At 45.3% G+C, this 22,767-nt stretch overlaps 1 protein-coding gene and 1 long non-coding RNA gene across 9 annotated transcripts in view; one reads left to right on the top strand and one right to left on the bottom strand.

Moving 5' to 3' along the window:
* LOC118399834 (voltage-dependent calcium channel subunit alpha-2/delta-2-like) overlaps window positions 1-22,767 on the top strand; it is a 246,689-nt gene that overhangs the window by 212,084 nt on the left and 11,838 nt on the right. For 2 of the 4 annotated variants that reach the window (XM_052473267.1, XM_052473269.1), the window contains 12 exons: window positions 240-318; window positions 2,309-2,358; window positions 8,524-8,613; window positions 8,845-8,910; window positions 13,942-14,016; window positions 14,107-14,181; window positions 14,334-14,405; window positions 14,612-14,683; window positions 16,189-16,250; window positions 17,121-17,197; window positions 18,325-18,339; window positions 20,561-20,621. In XM_052473267.1, the coding sequence (XP_052329227.1) occupies window positions 240-318; window positions 2,309-2,358; window positions 8,524-8,613; window positions 8,845-8,910; window positions 13,942-14,016; window positions 14,107-14,181; window positions 14,334-14,405; window positions 14,612-14,683; window positions 16,189-16,250; window positions 17,121-17,197; window positions 18,325-18,339; window positions 20,561-20,621 (794 nt within the window). Of the gene's footprint in view, window positions 1-239; window positions 319-2,308; window positions 2,359-8,523; window positions 8,614-8,844; window positions 8,911-13,941; window positions 14,017-14,106; window positions 14,182-14,333; window positions 14,406-14,611; window positions 14,684-16,188; window positions 16,251-17,120; window positions 17,198-18,324; window positions 18,340-20,536; window positions 20,622-22,767 lie in introns of all 4 variants that reach the window. The other 2 variants (XM_052473270.1, XM_052473268.1) reach the window with 2 other exon arrangements.
* Window positions 20,648-22,763, bottom strand: LOC127910275 (uncharacterized). 5 transcript variants are annotated; one of them, XR_008074078.1, is made up of 5 exons: window positions 21,643-22,763; window positions 21,111-21,262; window positions 21,035-21,072; window positions 20,921-20,996; window positions 20,648-20,806 (listed from the first exon to the last, which is right to left on the bottom strand). It is a non-coding gene; the product is annotated as an uncharacterized LOC127910275 (long non-coding RNA). The 5 variants fall into 5 exon arrangements; XR_008074079.1 differs by having other exon boundaries at window positions 21,149-21,262; XR_008074077.1 differs by lacking the exon at window positions 21,035-21,072.

Below are 22,767 nucleotides of genomic sequence, written 5' to 3'. Positions count from 1 at the left end.
TAATTAGCCACTTTATCACCAGAGCCCAGGAAATTACAGCCAACACATGCACACACTCACTCTGTTTCCTCTCTCTCTCTCTCTCTCTCTCTGTCGTTCTGTCTCCCTCTCATTCCGTTTCTCTTCCTCGTCCTCGCTCACGCCCTGGCTTGAAATGCTTCCGCCGTTATACGTTCTCGCTGCACGAGGGTAATGTCCAGTTTTTCACCCTCTCCGCTCACTATCCCCTCTTCTCTCAGATTCGAGTATTTACCTTTTCAGTCGGGCAGCACAACTATGATGTCACACCTTTGCAGTGGATAGCTTGTGCCAACAAAGGTGAGTAAGAGGGTGTGTCTATAAACTGTATGGACATGGACTGATTTACATGCACAATCTCAACGTTACCCAAGTCCAGCAAAGAGAAACGAGAAAATATGTGATTATAATGATGTAATGATGTAACCAAACTCCAGTCAAAATGCCCAACTGTCCCCGACCCAGATGACTGAGCTTTCCTCCTTGACCATCGGCCCTCATGACCTCATGACACTCAGCCCGCTCTGCACTATAACCAATGCCGAATTCCACTTTTCTGCTCTCTCGGTTAAACTCTTTTTTTCCCACTCTTTCTCGAACAAAAACGTCTCTCTCTCTCTCTCTCTCTCCTCGCTCTCTCCCTCTTTATCCCCTCTGTTGTTGGGTTTCTCAGTGTCTCAACATTTCTCTTATACACTTAGCGTTCCCTTCTTCCTGTCACAAGCAGCATGCCTCCTATCGAAGGCTGACTGACTGATTCATTTCCTGCAGAGCCGTCAGAGTGCTTCAGAAGTACCTCCCTCCCCGCATGTTGTAATGAATTATCGTGTGGAGCCTGGCTGTGTGTTGATAACGATGGCTACCATCTCTCAGTCAGGCAGGCGGCATGTGGGAAGTCCAGGATTACTCCTCTGTGCCAGCGTGCCACTCACTCTAACCATTAGCGTGGCACCAAAGCCAATGCCGACCTAAGACAATGGTTATTGACGTCCTCTCCTCAATGGAGCCGTCCTTTTAAACATAGTCGTACCTCATTGTGCTATCCAGAGACACCCTATAATGACATGTAGAGCCGAACCTTCTCACCTTCACACACTTAAACACACATGGATCCCCCCTCGCAAACACCTTACACACCCAGCTCCCAGTCGACTAGACTCCCTGTTGTCTCGCTTGGCTTGTGCTGCAATCCCCTCTTAAGTGGAGCCTGACTCCCGCTCTGACAGTTCTTTGGGCCCAAACCGCTCTCCTCGTGTGGCTGAAGACCAGCAGACCTCCAGTCCATGCTCATTCGTTTCTGTGCTCATTCGTTTCTATGCTAATTCGTTTCTATGCTCATTCGTCGCTCCTTGTGTCGTGTCCTACAACTGGAGGTGTCACACAATAGCACAAAGCAAGCGAAGGAGCTACTGTTCTGAGCACAGTCATAGTTTGTGGGCATGCGCATCTCTGTGGATGCTACCGTGTTTACAGCATTATCCTGGGGCCAGCTTAATAATACTGTCATTTTAACACATTTTCCCTGTAACTTTACAGAAATTTACTCGGCACCAGAGGTTCTGTAATATATTTCACAGGCACTATTTTGCGAGAACGCAATTTGTTTCCCCGAAAAGAATTACCAAAAAAACGACAGCCGTTCCCGCCTCTTAACATTCCGAGTGTGTTGTCTCCGTTTCGCGGCTCTTTGTATAAACACTCAGCTTTAATAACTTGGGGAACGGCAGCAGTTATTGACCCAGAGTGAGAGAGTGGCTCTCCTCTCCTCCATCACTAATCAGCAGCCCTGCTCTGCTCTGCTCTGCTCTGCTCTGCATTGAGGCTCAGCCGCAGCATCCTCAGTGAGACCCTCGAGCACATGACATTTACATCCTGCAGTACAATGGCGATAAGACTGGAGGCCAATGGCCCCCCTATCCTGCTTCCCCATAGCACCCTAGTGCCAATCAGTCACACAGTACACACACTCACACAAACACACACAGAGCGTTTCACACCAAATGACATAATTACATAACCAACACAAGTAATGGGTTACTAAATGGAGTCCCCCCCGTAGAGAACAATCAGCATTCTGCTGAGGAGTCATTTTGAAAGGATAGCACTACACGTGCCCTGCTCGCTTGAGATGATTGCACTTCGCTGGGCTGTTTGTATTACTTCATCCTATGGTCTTTAAGATGCGACACTGAGAGCGTTACCTTTACAACGCACATTACAATAGGGCAGCTGCATGTTGCTGGTTACCGTTGTGGATTGACCGAACAAATTCTCTCACTTTGTTCTTCAGGATTCTACTACGAGATTCCATCCATTGGCGCCATCAGAATTAACACGCAGGTCAGATATCCTCCAGTGTGTGTAACATGTGTATCCATGCGTGACTATTTACACTCGTGTGAATCCTGAACACATCGGGATGCTGTGTCTTTGTTTAGGGTGTGTTTTCTACTTAACTTTGAGTTTGTTACTCTCTTTGAGGACAACTGTGCAGATTGCAGATGAGGCCTTGGAATGTACCATTCCACGAGGACACGAGGAGGCTCGGAAAGAGAGAAAGTAACAGGGAGAGAGTGATTAACGCTCTCCTCTGTCCTCTAGCAGGTCTTAGTTAGCGCAGACCTGCTGTGTTGCCTAATCCACCCCTTCTCTAGTCCCCCAACTGCATTACCACACACACACACACACACACGCACACGCACATGCACAAAGAAACACGCACACATCTCAAGCTCCTCTGCCCCACACACCCGTGGCCCCTCCTTCTCCGACCTCCACTCTGCTCCAGGCACTACCTGGTCCCATAGTCCCTTGGGATAACCTCATTCCAGCTGTAGAAATTGAGTGAGTTGCTGGGGGGCTCTATGCACCCCGTTCCCCCTTCCTACCCCTCCTCCTCCCCCAGCCCCACAGAGCGATCAGGGCCCCTGAATAGACTGTCAGCTGTTCCATTAACTCTGGCATAATTATATTCTGAGAACTGCCACTTATTCTAATAGGTTTCCTACAGCAGGTGTGCAACAGGACTGGTTCATGTAGGAGCACTAGACACACCTGGGCTGCACTACACATTTTAGAATTCCCCATCATATAATGTTGCATTATAACAAGTTATAGGGTTGCCTTGGTATAGATTACTAACACGCACACAACACCATACATGTGGTCTGCTGTTGTGAGGCTGGTTGGACGTACTGCCAAATTTTCTAAAACGACGTTGGAGGCGGCTTATGGTAGAGAAATTAACATTAAGTGATCTAGTACCAGCTCGGTTGGACATTCCTCCAGTCAGCGTGTCAATTGCATGCTCCCACAACACTTGAGACATCTGTGGCATTGTGTTGTGCGACCAAACTGCACATGTTAGAGTGGCCTTTTATTGTCCCCAGCACAAGGTGCACCTGTGTAACAGTCATGCTGTTCAATCAGCTTCTTGATATGTCACACCTGTCAGGTGGATGGATTATCTTGGCAAAGAAGGAATGATCACTAACAGGGACCTAAACACATTTGTGCAAAACAGTTAAGAGAAATAGGCTTTTTGTGCGTATAAAACATTTCAGGGATCTTTTATTTCAGCTCATGAAACATGGGACATGGGACTGCAGCATGTTTACACATACATGTAGGTGATGTAGCCTGTATTTCACAGTGTAGTCAGTTATACATACATGTAGGTGATGTAGCCTATATTTCACAGTGTAGTCAGTTACACATACAAGTAGCTGATGTAGCCTGTATTTCACAGTGTAGTCAGTTACACATACATGTAGCTAATGTAGCCTGTATTTCACAGTGTAGTCAGTTATACATACATGTAGGTGATGTAGCCTATATTTCACAGTGTAGTCAGTTACACATACAAGTAGCTGATATAGCCTGTATTTCACAGTGTAGTCAGTTACACATACATGTAGCTGATGTAGCCTGTATTTCACAGTGTAGTCAGTTACACATACATGTAGGTGATGTAGCCTGTATTTCACAGTGTAGTCAGTTACACATACATGTAGGTGATGTAGCCTGTATTTCACAGTGTAGTCAGTTACACATACATGTAGGTGATGTAGCCCGTATTTCACAGTGTAGCCTGTATTTCACAGTGTAGTCAGTTACACATACATGTAGGTAATGTAGCCTGCATTTCACAGTGTAGTCAGTTACACATACATGTAGGTGATGTAGCCTGTATTTCACAGTGTAGTCAGTTATGCATACATGTAGGTGATGTAGCCTGTATTTCACAGTGTAGTCAGTTACACATACATGTAGGTGATGTAGCCTGTATTTCACAGTGTAGTCAGTTACACATACATGTAGCTGATGTAGCCTGTATTTCACAGTGTAGTCAGTTACACATACATGTAGCTGATGTAGCCTGTATTTCACAGTGTAGTCAGTTACACATACATGTAGGTGATGTAGCCTGTATTTCACAGTGTAGTCAGTTACACATACATGTAGGTGATGTAGCCCGTATTTCACAGTGTAGCCTGTATTTCACAGTGTAGTCAGTTACACATACATGTAGGTAATGTAGCCTGCATTTCACAGTGTAGTCAGTTACACATACATGTAGGTGATGTAGCCTGTATTTCACAGTGTAGTCAGTTATGCATACATGTAGGTGTGGTAGCCTGTATTTCACAGTGTAGTCAGTTACACATACATGTAGGTGATGTAGCCTGTATTTCACAGTGTAGTCAGTTCCACATACATGTAGGTGATGTAGCCTGTATTTCACAGTGTAGTCAGTTACACATACATGTAGGTGATGTAGCCTGTATTTCACAGTGTAGTCAGTTACACATACATGTAGGTGATGTAGCCTGTATTTCACAGTGTAGTCAGTTACACATACATGTAGGTGATGTAGCCTGTATTTCACAGTGTAGTCAGTTACACATACATGTAGGTGATGTAGCCTGTATTTCACAGTGTAGTCAGTTACACATACATGTAGGCGATGTAGCCTGTATTTCACAGTGTAGTCAGTTACACATGCATGTAGCTGATGTAGCCTGTATTTCACGGTGTAGCCTGTATTTCACGGTGTAGTCAGTTACACATACATGTAGCTGATGTAGCCTGTATTTCACAGTGTAGTCAGTTACACATACATGTAGCTGATGTAGCCTGTATTTCACAGTGTAGTCAGTTACACATACATGTAGCTGATGTAGCCTGTATTTCACAGTGTAGTCAGTTACACGTACATGTAGGTGATGTAGCCTGTATTACACAGTGTAGTCAGTTACACATACATGTAGCTGATGTAGCCTGTATTTCACGGTGTAGCCTGTATTTCACAGTGTAGTCAGTTACACGTACATGTAGGTGATGTAGCCTGTATTACACAGTGTAGTCAGTTACACATACATGTAGGTGATGTAGACTGTATTTCACAGTGTAGTCAGTTACACATACATGTAGGTGATGTAGACTGTATTTCACAGTGTAGTCAGTTACACATGCATGTAGCTGATGTACCTTGTATTTCATGGTGTAGCCTGTATTTCACGGTGTAGTCAGTTACACATACATGTAGCTAATGTAGCCTGTATTTCACAGTGTAGTCAGTTACACATACATGTAGCTGATGTAGACTATATTTCACAGTGTAGTCAGTTACACATACATGTAGGTGATGTAGCCTATTTTTCACAGTGTAGTCAGTTGCACATGCATGTAGCTGATGTAGCCTGTATTTCACGGTGTAGCCTGTATTTCACGGTGTAGTCAGTTACACATACATGTAGCTAATGTAGCCTGTATTTCACAGTGTAGTCAGTTACACATACATGTAGCTGATGTAGCCTGTATTTCACAGTGTAGTCAGTTACACATACATGTAGCTGATGTAGCCTGTATTTCACAGTGTAGTCAGTTACACATACATGTAGGTGATGTAGCCTGTATTTCACAGTGTAGTCAGTTACACATACATGTAGGTGATGTAGCCTGTATTTCACAGTGTAGTCAGTTACACATGCATGTAGCTGATGTAGCTTGTATTTCAAGGTGTAGCCTGTATTTCACGGTGTAGTCAGTTACACATGCATGTAGCTGATGTAGCCTGTATTTCACGGTGTAGCCTGTATTTCACTGTGTAGTCAGTTACACATACATGTAGGTGATGTAGCCTGTATTTCACAGTGTAGTCAGTTACACATGCATGTAGCTGATGTAGCTTGTATTTCAAGGTGTAGCCTGTATTTCACGGTGTAGTCAGTTACACATGCATGTAGCTGATGTAGCCTGTATTTCACAGTGTAGTCAGTTACACATGCATGTAGCTGATGTAGCCTGTATTTCACAGTGTAGCCTGTATTTCACAGTGTAGTCAGTTACACATACATGTAGGTGATGTAGCCTGTATTTCACAGTGTAGTCAGTTACACATACATGTAGCTGATGTAGCCTGTATTTCACAGTGTAGTCAGTTACACATGCATGTAGCTGATGTAGCCTGTATTTCACAGTGTAGTCAGTTACACATACATGTAGCTGATGTAGCCTATATTTCACAGTGTAGTCAGTTACACATACATGTAGGTGATGTAGCCTGTATTTCACAGTGTAGTCAGTTACACATACATGTAGGTGATGTAGCCTGTATTTCACAGTGTAGTCAGTTACACATGCATGTAGCTGATGTAGCTTGTATTTCAAGGTGTAGCCTGTATTTCACGGTGTAGTCAGTTACACATGCATGTAGCTGATGTAGCCTGTATTTCACAGTGTAGTCAGTTACACATGCATGTAGCTGATGTAGCCTGTATTTCACAGTGTAGCCTGTATTTCACAGTGTAGTCAGTTACACATACATGTAGGTGATGTAGCCTGTATTTCACAGTGTAGTCAGTTACACATGCATGTAGCTGATGTACCTTGCCTGTATTTCACGGTATTTCACGGTGCTGAGCCTGTATTTCACAGTGTAGTCAGTTACACATGCATGTAGCTGATGTAGCCTGTATTTCACAGTGTAGCCTGTATTTCACAGTGTAGTCAGTTACACATACATGTAGGTGATGTAGCCTGTATTTCACAGTGTAGCCTGTATTTCACAGTGTAGTCAGTTGCACATGCATGTAGCTGATGTAGCCTGTACTTCACAGTGTAGTCAGTTACACATGCATGTAGCTGATGTAGCCTGTATTTCACAGTGTAGTTGCATTAAACAGACAAAATGCTAATTGGTTGGCCTGTTGGAGGCACGTGAAGTTGTCCCTGGTTGTAGCAACACATTAACCCACAGAACTGTTAGCGAGGGCCCTTGGACTCTGGCCTCTACCTACGTGTGGTTCTGGTTCCCTCGGACCTCCTCAGCCTTTCTGCTGGCTGACATTAATGTTCGCTTGATTGTTCTAGTCAGGCGGAAAATGTCCCCTACATCCCGTGAAAAGGTCTGCCTGTCATCATTTTGATGAAATATCTCCCTGTGGCCCGTTAAACGGGAGTTTTACTGAGCTAATAATAGAATAGGTGACGCCTGTCAGCACCTCAGTGTTCAGCCAATGAATAACAAACGGTCAAAGGCACGACATTGGAACAACACTGTGTTCCCACAGGGTGACACTGCTTGTGTGTATAACAGGTATACACAGACGGTTATGGTTAAGGTCTGAGTGCTATGATGGAATATTCCATCATGTAAAGGGGGCATTGTTTACCTAGATCTGTATTGGATTTGGATGGAATCTCCCTAAATTCCTCACCCGTAATTGAGATAAATCGGAGTCGGTGAAGGAGTCACCATTGCCTTTTGTTTTCCCATGAGCTGAACAGAAACAGCAGGAACTAAGATAGAACTAAGAACTAAGATGTCACACTGACAGAATCAAGCTCCCAAGGTCAGGAGGTTTTCTTCTCAGAGTTGGGTGATGTGATCCCTGTTGGGGGGGGCAATAACAGCATCCCATGGATCAATTAAACATCTTTGTCGTTTAGAATCTGTAAAACAAAACCTACGGAGAGACCAATTTGATGAACGCGTTGAATCACTCGTGAGTTTAACCCTTAACCCTTGTTTTCCAACACAGAGAGGCGTTTTCACACTGCCGTGCTGAACACAGAGAGCCAGTGGGAGATTGGCCTGTTTGTGCCAAGTGCCCCCTGGCACTCCTATTGTGTTTTTAATAGCTGATCCATAATGACGAATAACGACACGGAATGTCTGAAGACCGTCCGCAAGCTTTACTGCTCCTCAGCACTAGGCAGCTTCTACTGTTGGCCCACCGGTTAATATGACGAGGAGAAGACTTGTCAGGGTCTTATAGCTTTACGTTGAATCAGGGTGACATGCTCTTACAGCTCACTGTTTTAGCAACCCACACTTTAAGGCAAGCACTATCAAGCAGTAGACGCTGTGTGTGTGTCTGTGTGTCTGTGTCTGTGTGTGTGTGTCTGTGTGTCTGTGTGTCTGTGTGTGTGTCTGTGTGTCTGTGTCTGTGTGTCATTGCTCTGACATGTCTGTTCTCCTCCATGTTCTCCATGTCTCAGGAGTACCTGGATGTGCTGGGTCGGCCCATGGTGCTGGCTGGGCCCAAGGCCAAGCTGGTCCAATGGACCAACGTCTACCAGGATGCTCTGGTAAGACACAGACTGATGACTCGCAACACAAAGTCTCTGCTACATTACATTTCGGTATTATTACAAGTTTACCTTGTACTAGCCACACTTCAAGCTCTTTAGCTTGCAAACGTCTCTTTTGAGTCATTACATAGCTATGTTTTAGATGGCAAAACGTTATGTAGATGCTAACAGCACCTTGTCAAGTCCTGTGTGCGAGGATGTTGATTTTGCCATGCTGTTTGTGTTCAGGGTCTGGGTCTGGTCATCACCGGGACCATGCCGGTCTTCAACCTCACCGCTGACGCAAACTCTCAGGTGAACATTACCAGCATTAGGGTTTACACTGATTAACAAGTTCCTAGACTTCATTTATTGCCCTGTGCATCTTCAAAAGGTCTCAGGGAGGTTATGAGGACCACTGTCAACAGATCCTGATTAACAAGTTCCCAGACTTAATTTATTGCCCTGTTCATCTTCAAAAGGTCTCAGGGCGGTTATGAGGACCACTGTCAACAGATCCTGATTAACAAGTTCCCAGACTTCATTTATTGCCCTGTGCATCTTCAAAAGGTCTCAGGGCGGTTATGAGGACCACTGTCAACAGATCCTGATTAACAAGTTCCCAGACTTCATTTATTGCCCTGTGCATCTTCAAAAGGTCTCAGGGTGGTTATGAGGACCACTGTCAACAGCTCCTGATACATAAACAGATATTGCATCAGTACTAACTTAGATACAGACTTCCCATTTGAGCAACAGGGTTTGTAAGACGACAGGAATCCTGACGACAACATGTAGTCCTTTCCTTCTCTGTAACTCATGTCACATGACATCCCTCCCATCCTGGTGCAGCGACCGAACGACCGCAGGGCAACACTGACCCCCTGAGGTGGCAACAGGCCCAGCAGCTCTGATATATCCTTCCACTCATGTCTGATTCACACTATAGGGCTGACACAGACCAGCTCGGCTTTGCAACTATGCTGCATGTGTAACCAGTCCAGTTCAGCTTTGCTTGGCTTGCCTCGGTTCCAACCCAGCTTTGCTATATAGTGACTTTTATCCAATTTTAAAAAAAACGTTTTTTTTTGTACAGAAAGTTCATACTATTATCACATATGACCGCCAACCACTTCTGGACATCAGATCGACAGTTACTAACCTCGATTTTGACTTCAAATGCGACTTCAACTCCGACTCAGCTGTTCCACTGTTCATACCGGACCCTATTCCTTTGTTCAATGGGCTAGCAAAACGCTGCAGGCGTGGAAACGGGAGACGAGGTGAAGTCCTGGTGAAATTGAGGCGAAGAGAAAACCAGAACGGCACTCCTCTCTGTTCTATTGGCAATTGTCCAGTCACTGGAGAATAAGATGGATGAGCTTTGTTCGAGAGTCTCCTATCAGATAGACTTTAAAAGCTGCAATATTACATGTCTTGCTGAAACGTGTCTGGATGACGACGCTATGCACGTAGTACTCAGTGGATTCTCCGTGCAACGTCAGGATCGTACAGAGGCTTTGGAGAAGTCAAAAGGAGGTAGAGGGTGTTTTTTTCCATAAATAACAACTGGTGTGCTGTTTCAAGTGTGAAGGAAATCTCAAGCTTTTGTTCACCTTATATAGAATACCTCGTGGTAAGAGAGTTCTCATCCATAATTATTACAACTGTCTACATCCTGTCCCAAGCCAGCGCCACTCTGGCACTCAACAAACTTTATGGGGACATAAACAAGCAAGAAACTCCAGACAAGTCCCTCCCTCATCCTACCTTTGGCAAATCTGACCGCGGCTCTATTCTCCTATTTACAAACAAATGCTAAAACAGGAAGTATAGTGATGCTACTCAATACGGAAGTGGTCAGATGAAGCAGATGCGACGCTACAAGACTGTTTTGCTAGTACATACTGGGATGTGTTGCGGGATTCATCCGATAGCATTGAGGAGTTTCCCACAACAGTCACAGGCTTCATCAACAAGTTCATAAACGATGTTGTCCCCCCCAGTGACTATAAGAACGTATCCAAACCAAAAACCATGGATTCCAGGCAATATCCGCATGGGGCTAAAGGTTAGAGCTACCGCTTACAAGGAACGGGACACGGACATGGACGCATACAAGAAAACCCACTATGACCTCCGACAAGACATCAAACATGTGAAAGGACAATATAGGAGGAAAGTAGAAGCCTATTACACTGGCTCTGACGCTCGTCGTATATGGCGGGGCTTGCAGACAATAACGGATTACAAAGGGAAACCCAACCATGAGTTGCCCAGTGATGCAGAACTCCCAAATGAACTAAATGTCTTTTATGCTCGCTTCGAGGAATATAACACTGTGCCTTGCGTGAAAGCCTCTGTTTTTCCGGATGACTGTGTGATCTCTCTCTCTCCGTGGCTAATGTGAGCCAAAACGTTTTAACAGGTTAACAATCACAAGGCCGTCGGGCCAGACGGAATACCAGCGGGCGTTCTCTAGTCATGTACAGACCAGCTGGCAAGTGTCTTCACAGACATTTTCAATATATCCTTCTCCCAGTCTGTAATCCCAACATGTTTCAAGCTGACCACCATTGTCCCTGTTCCCAAGGGCTCCAAGGTAACCTGCCTAGATGACTATAGCCCTGTAGCACTCACATCTGTAATTAAGAAGTGCTTTGAAAGTCTGGTCATGACACACATCAACATTATCATTCCAGACAGACTAGACCCATTCCATTTCGCATACCACCCCAATAGATCCACAGATGACACAATCTCAATTGCACTTCACACTGCCCTCTCCCACCTGGACAAGAGGAGAAATAACTATGTGAGAATGCTGTTCATAGACTACAGCTCCGCGTTCAATAACAGTCTCCTCCAAGCTCATCACCAAGCTACGGACCCTGGGACAGAACCCCTCCCTCTGCAACTGGATCCTGGACTTCCTGACGGGCCGGCCCCATGTGGTGAGGGTAGGCAACAACATCACCACCATGCTGACCCTCAACACGGGGGCCCCTCAGGGGTGTGTGCTCAGTCCCCTCCAGTACTCCCTGTTTACGCATGACTGCATGACCACGCATGAATCCAACACCATCATTAAGTTTGCTGACGTCACAACGGTGGTAGGCCTGATCACAGACAGCGCTGAGTCTACAGAGAGGTCAGGGACTTAGCAGTGTGGTGCCAGGACAGCAACCTCTCCTTCAACGTCAGTAAGACCAAGGAGCTGATTGTGGAGTATAGGAGAAGGAGGGGAGAGCACGCTCCCATCCACATTGACAGGGCTGTTGTGGAGCGAGTCACGAGCTTCAAGTTTCTTCTACATCACTAAGGACCTAACATGGTCCACACACACCCACACTGTCGGGAAGAGGGCACGGCCCCATCAAGTGGCTGAAAAGATTTGGTATGGGCCCTCGGATCCTCAAGAAGTTCTACAGCTGCACCATCAAGAGCATCTTGACTGGCTGCATCACCACTTGGTATGGCAAATGCACAGCCCTGGACCACAAAGTGCTACAGAGGGTGGTGTGGACTGTCCAGTACGGGGCCAAGCTCCCTGCCATCCAGGACCTCTATATCAGGCGGTGCCAGACTGCGAAATAGTCAATTACTGGTACCCAAACTATCTGCACAAACTCTATCTTGCACTGACCCTACGCACACTCACTAGACCATATATACAAACCAAATACAGGGGACACCACATTGACACTCCCACACAAAACCCACACACGTGCACTACATGCACACACACACATAACACACATGCAGACCGACACAATACAAACACACATACATACCCATTACACACATACACGCACACTCACACACACACACACACACTTTTACACATCATTTGCTGCCGCTGCTCTGTTCTTTATTTTACTCTTATTATTGTCTATCCTGATGCCTAGTCACTTTACCCTGCCTTCATGTACATATCTACCTCAAATACCTTATTATTATCTATCCTGATGCCTAGTCACTTTACCCTGCCTTCATGCACATATCTACCTCAAATACCTTATAATTATCTATCCTGATTCCTAGTCACTTTACCCTGCCTTCATGTACATATCTACCTCAAATACCTCATACCTCTGCACATTGATCTGGTACGGGTACTCCCTGTATATACCTCTGCACATTGATCTGGTACTGGTACTCCCTGTATATAGCTCCAGATTGATCTGGTACTGGTACTCGCTGTATATAGCTCCATTCTCATGTAATTTATTTTATTCCTCTTGTTACTATTTTATTTGTATTTTTATGGTTGTCTACACCAGTTGTTTTTTTGCGCATATGACAAATAAAAGTTCATTTGATTGGATTTTTGATGTACAATCTGTTGCTTAGCTCCCACTGAATCAACCGTTAAAACCAAATAGAAAATATTGACTCTTGAATCACGCAGGCTTTAAAAACAGAGTGATGCTATGACAAATTGACTCAGTTCCAGGGTGTAGATATAGATTAGTCAGATGGTACACATTGTTATAAGTCACAGATGGTGAGGACAGCTTTTCAGCAGTCAGTCTAAAGGCCCCGTTTGCCTGTGTCTGTGAGTGTGAGTGTATGAGTGTGTGTGGGTGTGTGTGTGTGCAGCCTCTGCTTCTTAATGTGAGAGGCTGAATGATAATGTGATGACAGGATCAGTGAGAGAGGTACAGATGCTCATACTTCTGAAACCCTAAGAAAAGTTTATTACTAGAACAGGTGGCAGGCAAAATGACAGGTCAAGGGCAGGCAGTGTTCAGTAATCCAGATCAGAGTCCAAAAGGTACAGAACGGCAGGCAGTCTCAGGGCAGGCAGAATTTCCAATCCCGGGAAACCAGGAACTACAAACAGACAGGAGCAAGGGGAAAACCACTGGTAGGCAAGACGAACAAAACAAACTGGCCACAGACAAACAGAGAACACAGATATAAATACACAGGGGATAATGAGCGGAGATGGGAGACACCTGGTGGGGGGTGGAGACAAGCACAGAGACAGGTCAAACAGATCAGGGTGTGACACCCCCCCCCCTATTTATTTGAAATTGCACTTGTCTTTTACTACTAGCACCAACTTTGCTGATAACTTCGTTATTGTGGAAAAATGTACCTGCTACGACTGTGATATGTAGTTGTCTCACCGAGCTATCTTAAGATGAATGCACTAATGCTGCATTTAAATGGTACGAGGTAGACCATAGTTGGCAAACCAAATGTCATTGTTTTCATTGAGAGCACGATGGTGAATGCCGTTGAGGCTGGCGTTGAATGCCGTCAGCTGCCACGGTAGATAGAAGTCGCCGCCAGAGTTCAAATATTTCAACTTTTGCCGTCTGTGTTGTCTTTACACAGACTCAGCTCGTCCTTGGTGTCATGGGAGTGGATGTTGCGATCAACGAAATTAAGAGGAAGACGCCAACGTATAGGGTAAGTACCTCACACATGCACGCAGCTCACATGCAGTAGAAATATCTTTAGTTTTGTCACAGGTTTTAAGTCTCAACTCTGTCCCTACAGCTTGGAGCCAATGGATACACGTATGCAATCGACAAAAATGGCTATTTGCTCCTGCACCCCAACTTACAACCTAAGGTAGGACCCAAACTGTCCTCAAATCACTCCTACTGACTCTAGTTCTATATATCATTTTGTATTTCTCTGTTCTGGAGGTCTTGGATTTTCTACCCAGATACGGGTATTATTCCTGGTGTCTGGTTGGCTGCACGTCTCCCTCTCTCTCGCAGATCATTAACTTCAGAGAGCCTGTCACTCTGGACTTCCTGGATGCTGAGCTGGAGGACAGTAAAAAGGAGGAGGTAAAGACAGTGATCACCTGAACACCCACACATCTCTACCATTGTAACTACAACTGTATTACAGTGGTTCCGTGACCAAACTGTTGAATCAAATGTTACAGCTGGTTTTGGTTAGCGTAGAAGTAACTCTCCATCTCCATTTTGCCCTTGTCATTTTCTTTCTCCGTCTCATATTCTGTCTGTTTCTATCCCTCGCTCTCTCGCAGATCCGTCGTGACATGATTGATGGAAAATCAGGGCATAGGAAAATCAAGACCCTCATTAAGTCAGTTGATGAGGCAAGTCCTCAATATGTGAGGCTCAGCCATGAGCCGTGCCGTGCCGGTACCATCCAGAATAACTTGCGTTAGGACTACCGTACAACTTGTTGTACTACAGTTCAAGTTGTTTTTGAGGAAGAGATTCTTTATATATACGGTGCCTTTCGGAAAGTATTCAGACCCCTTGACTTTTTCCACATTTAGTTACGTTACAGCTTCATTCTTAAATGTAATAACTCTTTTTTTTGTCCCTCTTCAATGTACACACAATACCCCTTAATGACAAAGTAAAAACAGGGTGTTACACATTGTCGCTAATTTATAACAAATACAAAACACTGAAATAGCATATTTACATAAGCACCTTTGGCAGCGATTACAGCATTGAGTCTTCTTGGGTATGACGCTGCAAGCTTGGCACACCTGTATTTGGGGAGTTTTTCCAATTATTCTCTGCGGATCCTCAGAAGCTCTGCCAGGCTGGATGGGGAGCATCGCTGCACAGCTATTTTCAGGTCTCTCCAGAGATGTTTGATCGAATTCAAGTCTGAGCTACGGCCCGGCCACACAAGGACATTCAGATACTTGTCCCGAAGTCACTCCTGCGTTGTCTTGGCTGTGTGCTTTGGGTTGTTGTCCTGTTGGATGGTGAACCTTCGCCCCAGTCTGAGGTTCTGAGCGCTCTGGAACAGGTTTTCATCAAGGGTCTCTCTATACTTTGCTCCGTTCATCTTTCCCTCGATTCTGACTAGTCTTCCAGTCCCTTCCTCTGAAAAACACAGCATGATGCTGCCACCACCATGCTTCACCATAAGGATGGTGGCAGGTTTCCTCCAGACGTGACATTTTTCATTCAGGCCAGAGAATCCCAATATTGGTTTCATCAGACCAGAGAATCTTGTTTCTCATGGCCTGAGAGTCCTTTAGGTGCCTTTTGGCAAACTCCAAGCGGGCTGTCATGTGCCTTTTACTGAGGAGAGGCTTCCGTCTGGCCACTCTTCCGTAAAGGCATGATTGGTGGAGTGCTGCAGAGATGGTTGTCTTTGTGGAAGGTTCTCCCAGCTCCACGGAGGAACTGTAGAGCTCTGTCAGAGTGGTACCCTTCCCCAGATCTGTTCCTCATCACAATCCTGTCTCAGAGCTCTACGGACTATTCCTTCCACCTCATGGCCTGGTTTTTGCTCTGAAATGCACTGTCAACTGTGGGACCTTATATAGACAGGTGTGCCTTTCCAAATCATGAATGTAATTTAACACAGGTGGACCTCAATTAAGTTATTGAGTATTGTGTGTATATTGCTGAAGATTTGTAAAACATTTTTTTGTCCATTTTAGAATAAAGCTGTAACGTAACAAAAAGTGGAAAAAGTCAAGGGGTCTGAATTCTTTCCAAAGGCCCTGTATATGTATATATATATATATATATGTATGTCTGTGCGTTACTTAGATTTAGTCTTTTTCAAAACAATACAGTACAGCCAAGGGATTCTGATGCTGATCAGAGTGTTGTTGTCTGATTGCAGAGGTACATTGATGAGGCTATGCGGACATACACCTGGACACCGGTGGAAGGCACAGATTACAGGTGGGTGCTAAGCAACCAGCCTTCATCTGGGTAGTATTCTCTAGAAACCAAACAGAGGGGAGGGACTACCTGAACTTGTCCAATAAGAAGCTTGTTTTCGTTGCAAGACGTTCTCCGTTGCAAAATAGTTTGCTACAGTTTCCAACCGTATACGACCCTGGTGGTAAGACTGAGACCTGGAGGTGAGTTCAGACCCCCTGTGACCCTGTGGATAAAGATCTATAACCCATCTCTACATCTCAGAAACGTGCTTTCGACGAGGGTCATTTATCAACCACTGGTGTGTAGAAATTCAGAGATATGGGCTCCGTCTATCAAGCATGAGTATCCACAAAATCTGCTTTCTGCATAGTGGATTATTCACTGAAATCACCACAAATGAAGACACACACTCCTTTCTCTTGTAAAATAACTGTAATGGGATCATAAGCACAACAGAACTGCATGCTCTGTGCATTGTATCCATCTCCAAGTGACATTATAACACCATTTCCTCCAGGCAACACTTTGCAAATTACATTTTATGATATTCAATAGACCTAGAAATGTATTTTTTTATAAATGTATTTTTTTTTATCTCTGTTGGCTAGGAGCCAGGTGTTGGTTTCTGTGGAGCCAGCTGACTTGAACACGGTCCCACTCTTCAGTTCTATTAGCACATCGTTAAGCTGAAACAGTTGCTGCGTTTCTCTGATCATTTAAACCTCTTGTGTTGTTTTGAGTGCAGGTTGTTCACACCTCCCGATTAGAGAATGCTGTCATTTGTGTCCAAGGCGAAGGCTCTGTGTGTGGCGCGTGCGCGTGCGCGTGTGTATTAGAACTTAAATACTAGGATGCTGATGTTGTTCTGTGTCTGCCTCACCACTCCAGTCTCGGGCTGGTTCTGCCCACGTACAGTGAGAACCACATCAAGGCTAACCTGAGTGACCAGATCCTGCAGGTGCAGTGTAAGTACCAGGAGACACCCAACACCAGCCCTCTCTCTCTACTCTTTCTCTCTCTCCCAAATTTGACCTTACGCCCCCCACCCCACCCCCTTACTAAGTCCTGCCTCCGGGGTCTCCAGCGAACACCATCGCAGGGACGATCAGAGTGGAGCATTCCTCTATACCCCTCCCCCCTCTCCTCTCCCCTCCCCCTCTCCTCCCCTGTGACAGGGACATCTTGGGAGTGAAACTCTTTCATCTCCCCACCCCCCCCTATCTACCCTCCTGTCTTCATACTGTGCTGTACACTATGGTGATTTTTTTTCTTCACAACTGTTGAAGAAAAAATCGGAAAATGACAGAAAGGTGAAAGCTGTGGTTTTACTGTGTTATTAAGGTGAAAATAATGGTCTCTTTGTGCTATTATTTTTCTTTGCCAAATGCTCTCGCCTCTTCTCCACCAACAAGCAATGATTCTGAAGCGTCTGTGTTTGAAACTTTTTTGATGCTTCCAAACCGGTGAAAACAGGCTTTTCACTCTTTTCTCTCATGTTTTGATTATGATTTCTATTGAGTTGTGTTCCTGTTGAGTTCCTAGATGTGTGATTATTTTCTGTTGGACTGGTCCTTGTTGCTGTTTTGTATTTAGCTTTGGAATCATTCAGTAGATAAACTCCCACGGCCCGTGACGAGGGTCTGTCCTTCCTCTGTGGGAGTTTGGGTTTCGTGGGTCTCAATGGGGACACCTGTTGTCTCTCTCATGCTTTCTTTCTCCAGACCCTGTTGCTCCGCTCTTTTCCTGGTTCGTTCTGTTCTGTTTATTTTGGGAACCTTCATGGTTAACTTTCTCAGTTCAATTTTTTTTTTTGTCCTTTACTGTTTCTTCTTTCGTTCTGTTTCTCGACTTCCTGGTTTTCCTTTGTCCTCATTCTGTTCAGTTTCTTGTTTGCTCTTGCAAAAAAGGTGTTTGTTCTTCATTTATTTTCCTTTATCGTCTGTTTGACTTAATTGGTTTCTTTCTTTTGAAAAAGCAATATTTTTATTCAAATAATAATTGAATAAAATATTGTCTGTGACCCCCCCCCCTCCCCCTTCCCCTACCCCCTGTTTCTTTTCTTGCTCACTACTTCTCTGACGGATCCACACAGTTCCATACACGAAGGGCAAGTATACTCCATGTTGGTCCACATTCCCTACCTTTACCTCCTACTCCCTACTGCTGCCTCTTCCCACACCTCAACCTCCTCCCACCCTCGCTGCCCCCCCACCCTCACCTGTCCCAGCCTGCTTGCCTCTGTTCCTGCCCGTCTTGCCTTCAAGACCCTCCTCTTCCTCCTCCTTGTTCTCCTCTTCCTCCTCACTCTCCACCCACCCACCCACCCTCCTGCTGCAGCTTAGACCCCATCTCTTTCACGATGGCTCCTCCAGTCTCCAACCTCACCCCCACGTCTCTGGTGCTTCAGTCACTCTCAGGTCTCTAACACCCCCAAACAGCCAAAGAAGACAGCTAATATCCACGTTCTCTGTTAAAACCTTTTTGTATTTCGTCCCTCTACACCTCCCCTCTGTGGATAGCTCTCTGGCTGTGTCTCACTTTACTATCCTTCGCTCTCTCTCTCTCTCTCTTTCCTTTTTTTCTCCTCCCCTCCAACTCTCTGTGTCCCTTTCTCTCTGTATTTCTCTCCCTCCATCTCTCTGTCTCTCTCCCTGTCTTACAATGCCATTGTAGCTGAAAGGATGTCTTAACTCTCACACCAGTGTACAGGAGTTGAGGGAGCCGCCATCGCTTCCAAAAGTCCCGGTGGAGCTAAGGACGTTCTCCATCTTAACTGTCCTCACACTAGAGCAGGCGAAAGCCTCCCTGTATTGTTAAAGCCTATTTTGTCATTATAACGTAGTTCAACCAACTGAAGTTAACCACATTGTTTTATATGAGTATAACTAAGGCTGGTCCTATTTGAGTCTCATTTGAGTCCATTGATCCCCCCATGGTAGTACGTCTAAGAATGTCACTGCGGTTTATTAACTATTTACAACATCATCGTGATTGCTGCATTTAGGCTATTGATATGTTAGCTTGACTAAGGCCACCTGCAGTTTTAGCCAAGCTGTTTAAGCCCAGGTGATTTAGTCCCCATGTTAGCCTTCAGGTTACTTAGCATGTTACCTACTGAAGTTGAGCCCATATTAGAACAACAGACTGTGTTAGTTAGCTCAACTGAATTGTTCGTCAATGTTAGCCTTACTAAGCTTGTTTAGCATGTTAGTGTTCCTGAAGTTGACTCTGTATTAGAACAACAGGCTGTGTTAGTTAGCTCAACTGAATTGTTTGCCCATGTTACAGTAGCTAGTGTTAGTGCTGCTGACGGATCTCTTTAGGGCCACACTGTGGACCACCCTGGTCCTCTCATGTTGTCGGGTATGTGGCAGAGCGCCCCGTGGCGCCTGCCTCGTGTGTCGTCCCTCTGTAACCCCTGTCTCCATCAGCTTGTCTCCTTCCTCCCCCTATCAGCCCTCAGACTGCTGGGGGAACGGCCCTCTACTTCCTCCTAAAAAACAACCATGACCCGGATGTGCACGGCACTGTGGGCGCGACACTACCTGGGCACTCGTAGAACTGCAGTCAGGCCTTCAATTCATTCGTTGTCAAATATCTACGTATCATCTACTTTCTCGTGGTTTATAGAGATGATCTGAAATGTAAAGGAAGTCAGATAACAATAGATATATTGCTGTATTTAATGAGGTTCAGAGAATCATAGATATAACAAAAAACGTATTTATCTGAATAAAAACAAATTAGGTTAGCTTACTAGAGGTAAAGCAAGTTGCCCATTGATATGCCCTTCACAATGCAATGCATCTCCCCTGATTGTGTGTCTCTCTGAGCCGTGTCCCCTGCCAGTCTGAGGGGTGACCACTTCCATCAGGACCCCTGTGCCACCACCTCTCCCTGCAATAGTTGGCCATGTTGATGCCTGCCTGTGAAATGCACTCATTATGGGTTAATCTGTCTGAGAACTCACTTCCCTTCATGGTGTGTGATGGCAGTCAGTTCTCCGACTTTAAAAAAAGAACAGTTAACTTCAAAATCAAATCACAATGGTTGGCTTGATCTGGTGACGATTTTTCAATGGTGATGAACTAAAGTGGAAAATGAGTAAGAAAGTGAGTGCTGGTTGAAACTGTTAAAGGCAGAGTCAGGTTGCATTTGAGGCACCATATTGGCGAATGCTGATGTATCCCCCATGATTCCTCTTCGGTGTTGCTATGGTAACTCCCTTCCGCGCTCCCTGCACCCTGAAGAACAGCCGCTGTGTACCCAGAGTGCCCCACTGCTCGGCTCATGGCTCTTCCCAGATAATCTTCCCCTTTCTGTTGCAGATTTTGAATCTCTGCTGCCAAACAGTTTTGAGTCTGAAGGACATGTATTCATAGCTCCCAGGTAGCCCTGTGTGAATGCTTGCTGTCTTCCCATTTGTTTTGATGGTCCACACTGTGGTGTTTATTCACCACCTTCAGCCCACAGCATTACCCTGTTTATTATCCGCCACCTTCAGCCCACGACATTATCCTGTTTATTATCCGCCACCTTCAGCCCACAGCATTACCCTGTTTATTATCCATCACCTTCACCCCACAGCATTACCCTGTTTATTATCCGCCACCTTCAGCCCACAGCATTACCCTGTTTATTATCCACCACCTTCAGCCCACAGCATTACCCTGTTTCTTATCCATCACCTTCAGCCCACAGCATTACCCTGTTTATTATCCACCACCTTCAGCCCACAGCATTACCCTGTTTATTATCCACCACCTTCAGCCCACAGCATTGCCCTGTTTATTATCCATCACCTTCAGCCCACAGCATTACCCTGTTTATTATCCACCACCTTCAGCCCACGACATTACCCTGTTTATTATCAGCCACCTTCAGCCCACAGCATTACCCTGTTTATTATCCATCACCTTCAGCCCACAGCATTACCCTGTTTATTATCCACCACCTTCAGCCCACAGCATTGCCCTGTTTATTATCCACCGCCTTCAGCCCACAGCATTACCCTGTTTATTATCCACCGCCTTCAGCCCACAGCATTACCCTGTTTATTATCCATCACCTTCAGCCCACAGCATTACCCTGTTTATTATCCATCACCTTCAGCCCACAGCATTACCCTGTTTATTATCCACCACCTTCAGCCCACGACATTACCCTGTTTATTATCAGCCACCTTCAGCCCACAGCATTACCCTGTTTATTATCCATCACCTTCAGCCCACAGCATTACCCTGTTTATTATCCACCACCTTCAGCCCACAGCATTGCCCTGTTTATTATCCACCGCCTTCAGCCCACAGCATTACCCTGCTTATTATCCACCGCCTTCAGCCCACAGCATTACCCTGTTTATTATCCATCACCTTCAGCCCACAGCATTACCCTGTTTATTATCCATCACCTTCAGCCCACAGCATTACCCTGTTTATTATCCACCGCCTTCAGCCCACAGCATTACCCTGTTTATTATCCACCGCCTTCAGCCCACAGCATTACCCTGTTTATTATCCACCGCCTTCAGCCCACAGCATTACCCTGTTTATTATCCACCGCCTTCAGCCCACAGCATTACCCTGTTTATTATCCACCACCACCACCACCACGCCCAAACCCCAATCCCTCAACCCCCAAAACTTCAACGTCACACCAATAAGTCTCCTCAGCCACGGGTCATCTGTTATTGTCAGTCACACCTCTCAGTTTTCTTCTTGTGGGGTTCAAGACTGTGCTTTTGATTATGTTGTTGTTATTGTTGCTGTTGTTGCTGTTGGTTTTCTCATATCCTGGTTTGACTTTGTGTGTTTTTTGTTGACAAAGTGAGAAGTGTGACGACACTTTTGTTTTTATTTAGCTGATTCTGAAAACAACATCATTTATATAGCCCACTTATTTGGATTTTCAGTGCATTCAACCCTTCTCCCTTCTCGCCCAAGTATCCCCTCCCATCCCAAAACGGACCCTCCCTGCCCCAAGCACCGATCCAGTGCTCCCACACACCTTTTGCATGTCGCCCGTTGGTGCTGCATGGTTTTGTGTGTGTGTGTTTGCATATTCCAGAGGTTGTTCAGTATGTAATCTTGAGAAAAATAAAGATAAAGATATAACGTTAACGGGTATATATATATATATATATTTAAAAAAAAGTGACTGAAAATCGCTCCATTTGCATGTTTTCTTTTTGCCGTGATCAGACCTTCATCCTGTAAGCTCCCAGCTCTGTGCTGAGAGACTGACAAGTGTATTCACTCAGTCTGCTGTCAGTGTGTGCTGCGTTCACCAGCCCTCCTCTATGCCATATTTCACTCTGACAGCCCGTCTCGTCAGCATGTTTGAATATCCTGACAACCGCAGGACATGCATGAGTTCTATGAGTGTGCTGTGAGAGTGTTTGGGAATGTGCATTCGGGTTCATGCATTGTAAATCAGTGCCGTCCGTATCCCGGCTCAAAGGATATACTGTAAGAGGCAAGTGGGAAGCCAGACACTGTATCTGTGTGTTTGTTCTCAACTGTTGTCGGGGCTAAAA

The sequence above is a fragment of the Oncorhynchus keta genome, chromosome 21 (genome assembly GCF_023373465.1).
Source record: "Oncorhynchus keta strain PuntledgeMale-10-30-2019 chromosome 21, Oket_V2, whole genome shotgun sequence".
Lineage (NCBI taxonomy): Eukaryota > Metazoa > Chordata > Actinopteri > Salmoniformes > Salmonidae > Oncorhynchus > Oncorhynchus keta.
This window is presented reverse-complemented; position numbering and strand designations above follow the sequence as displayed.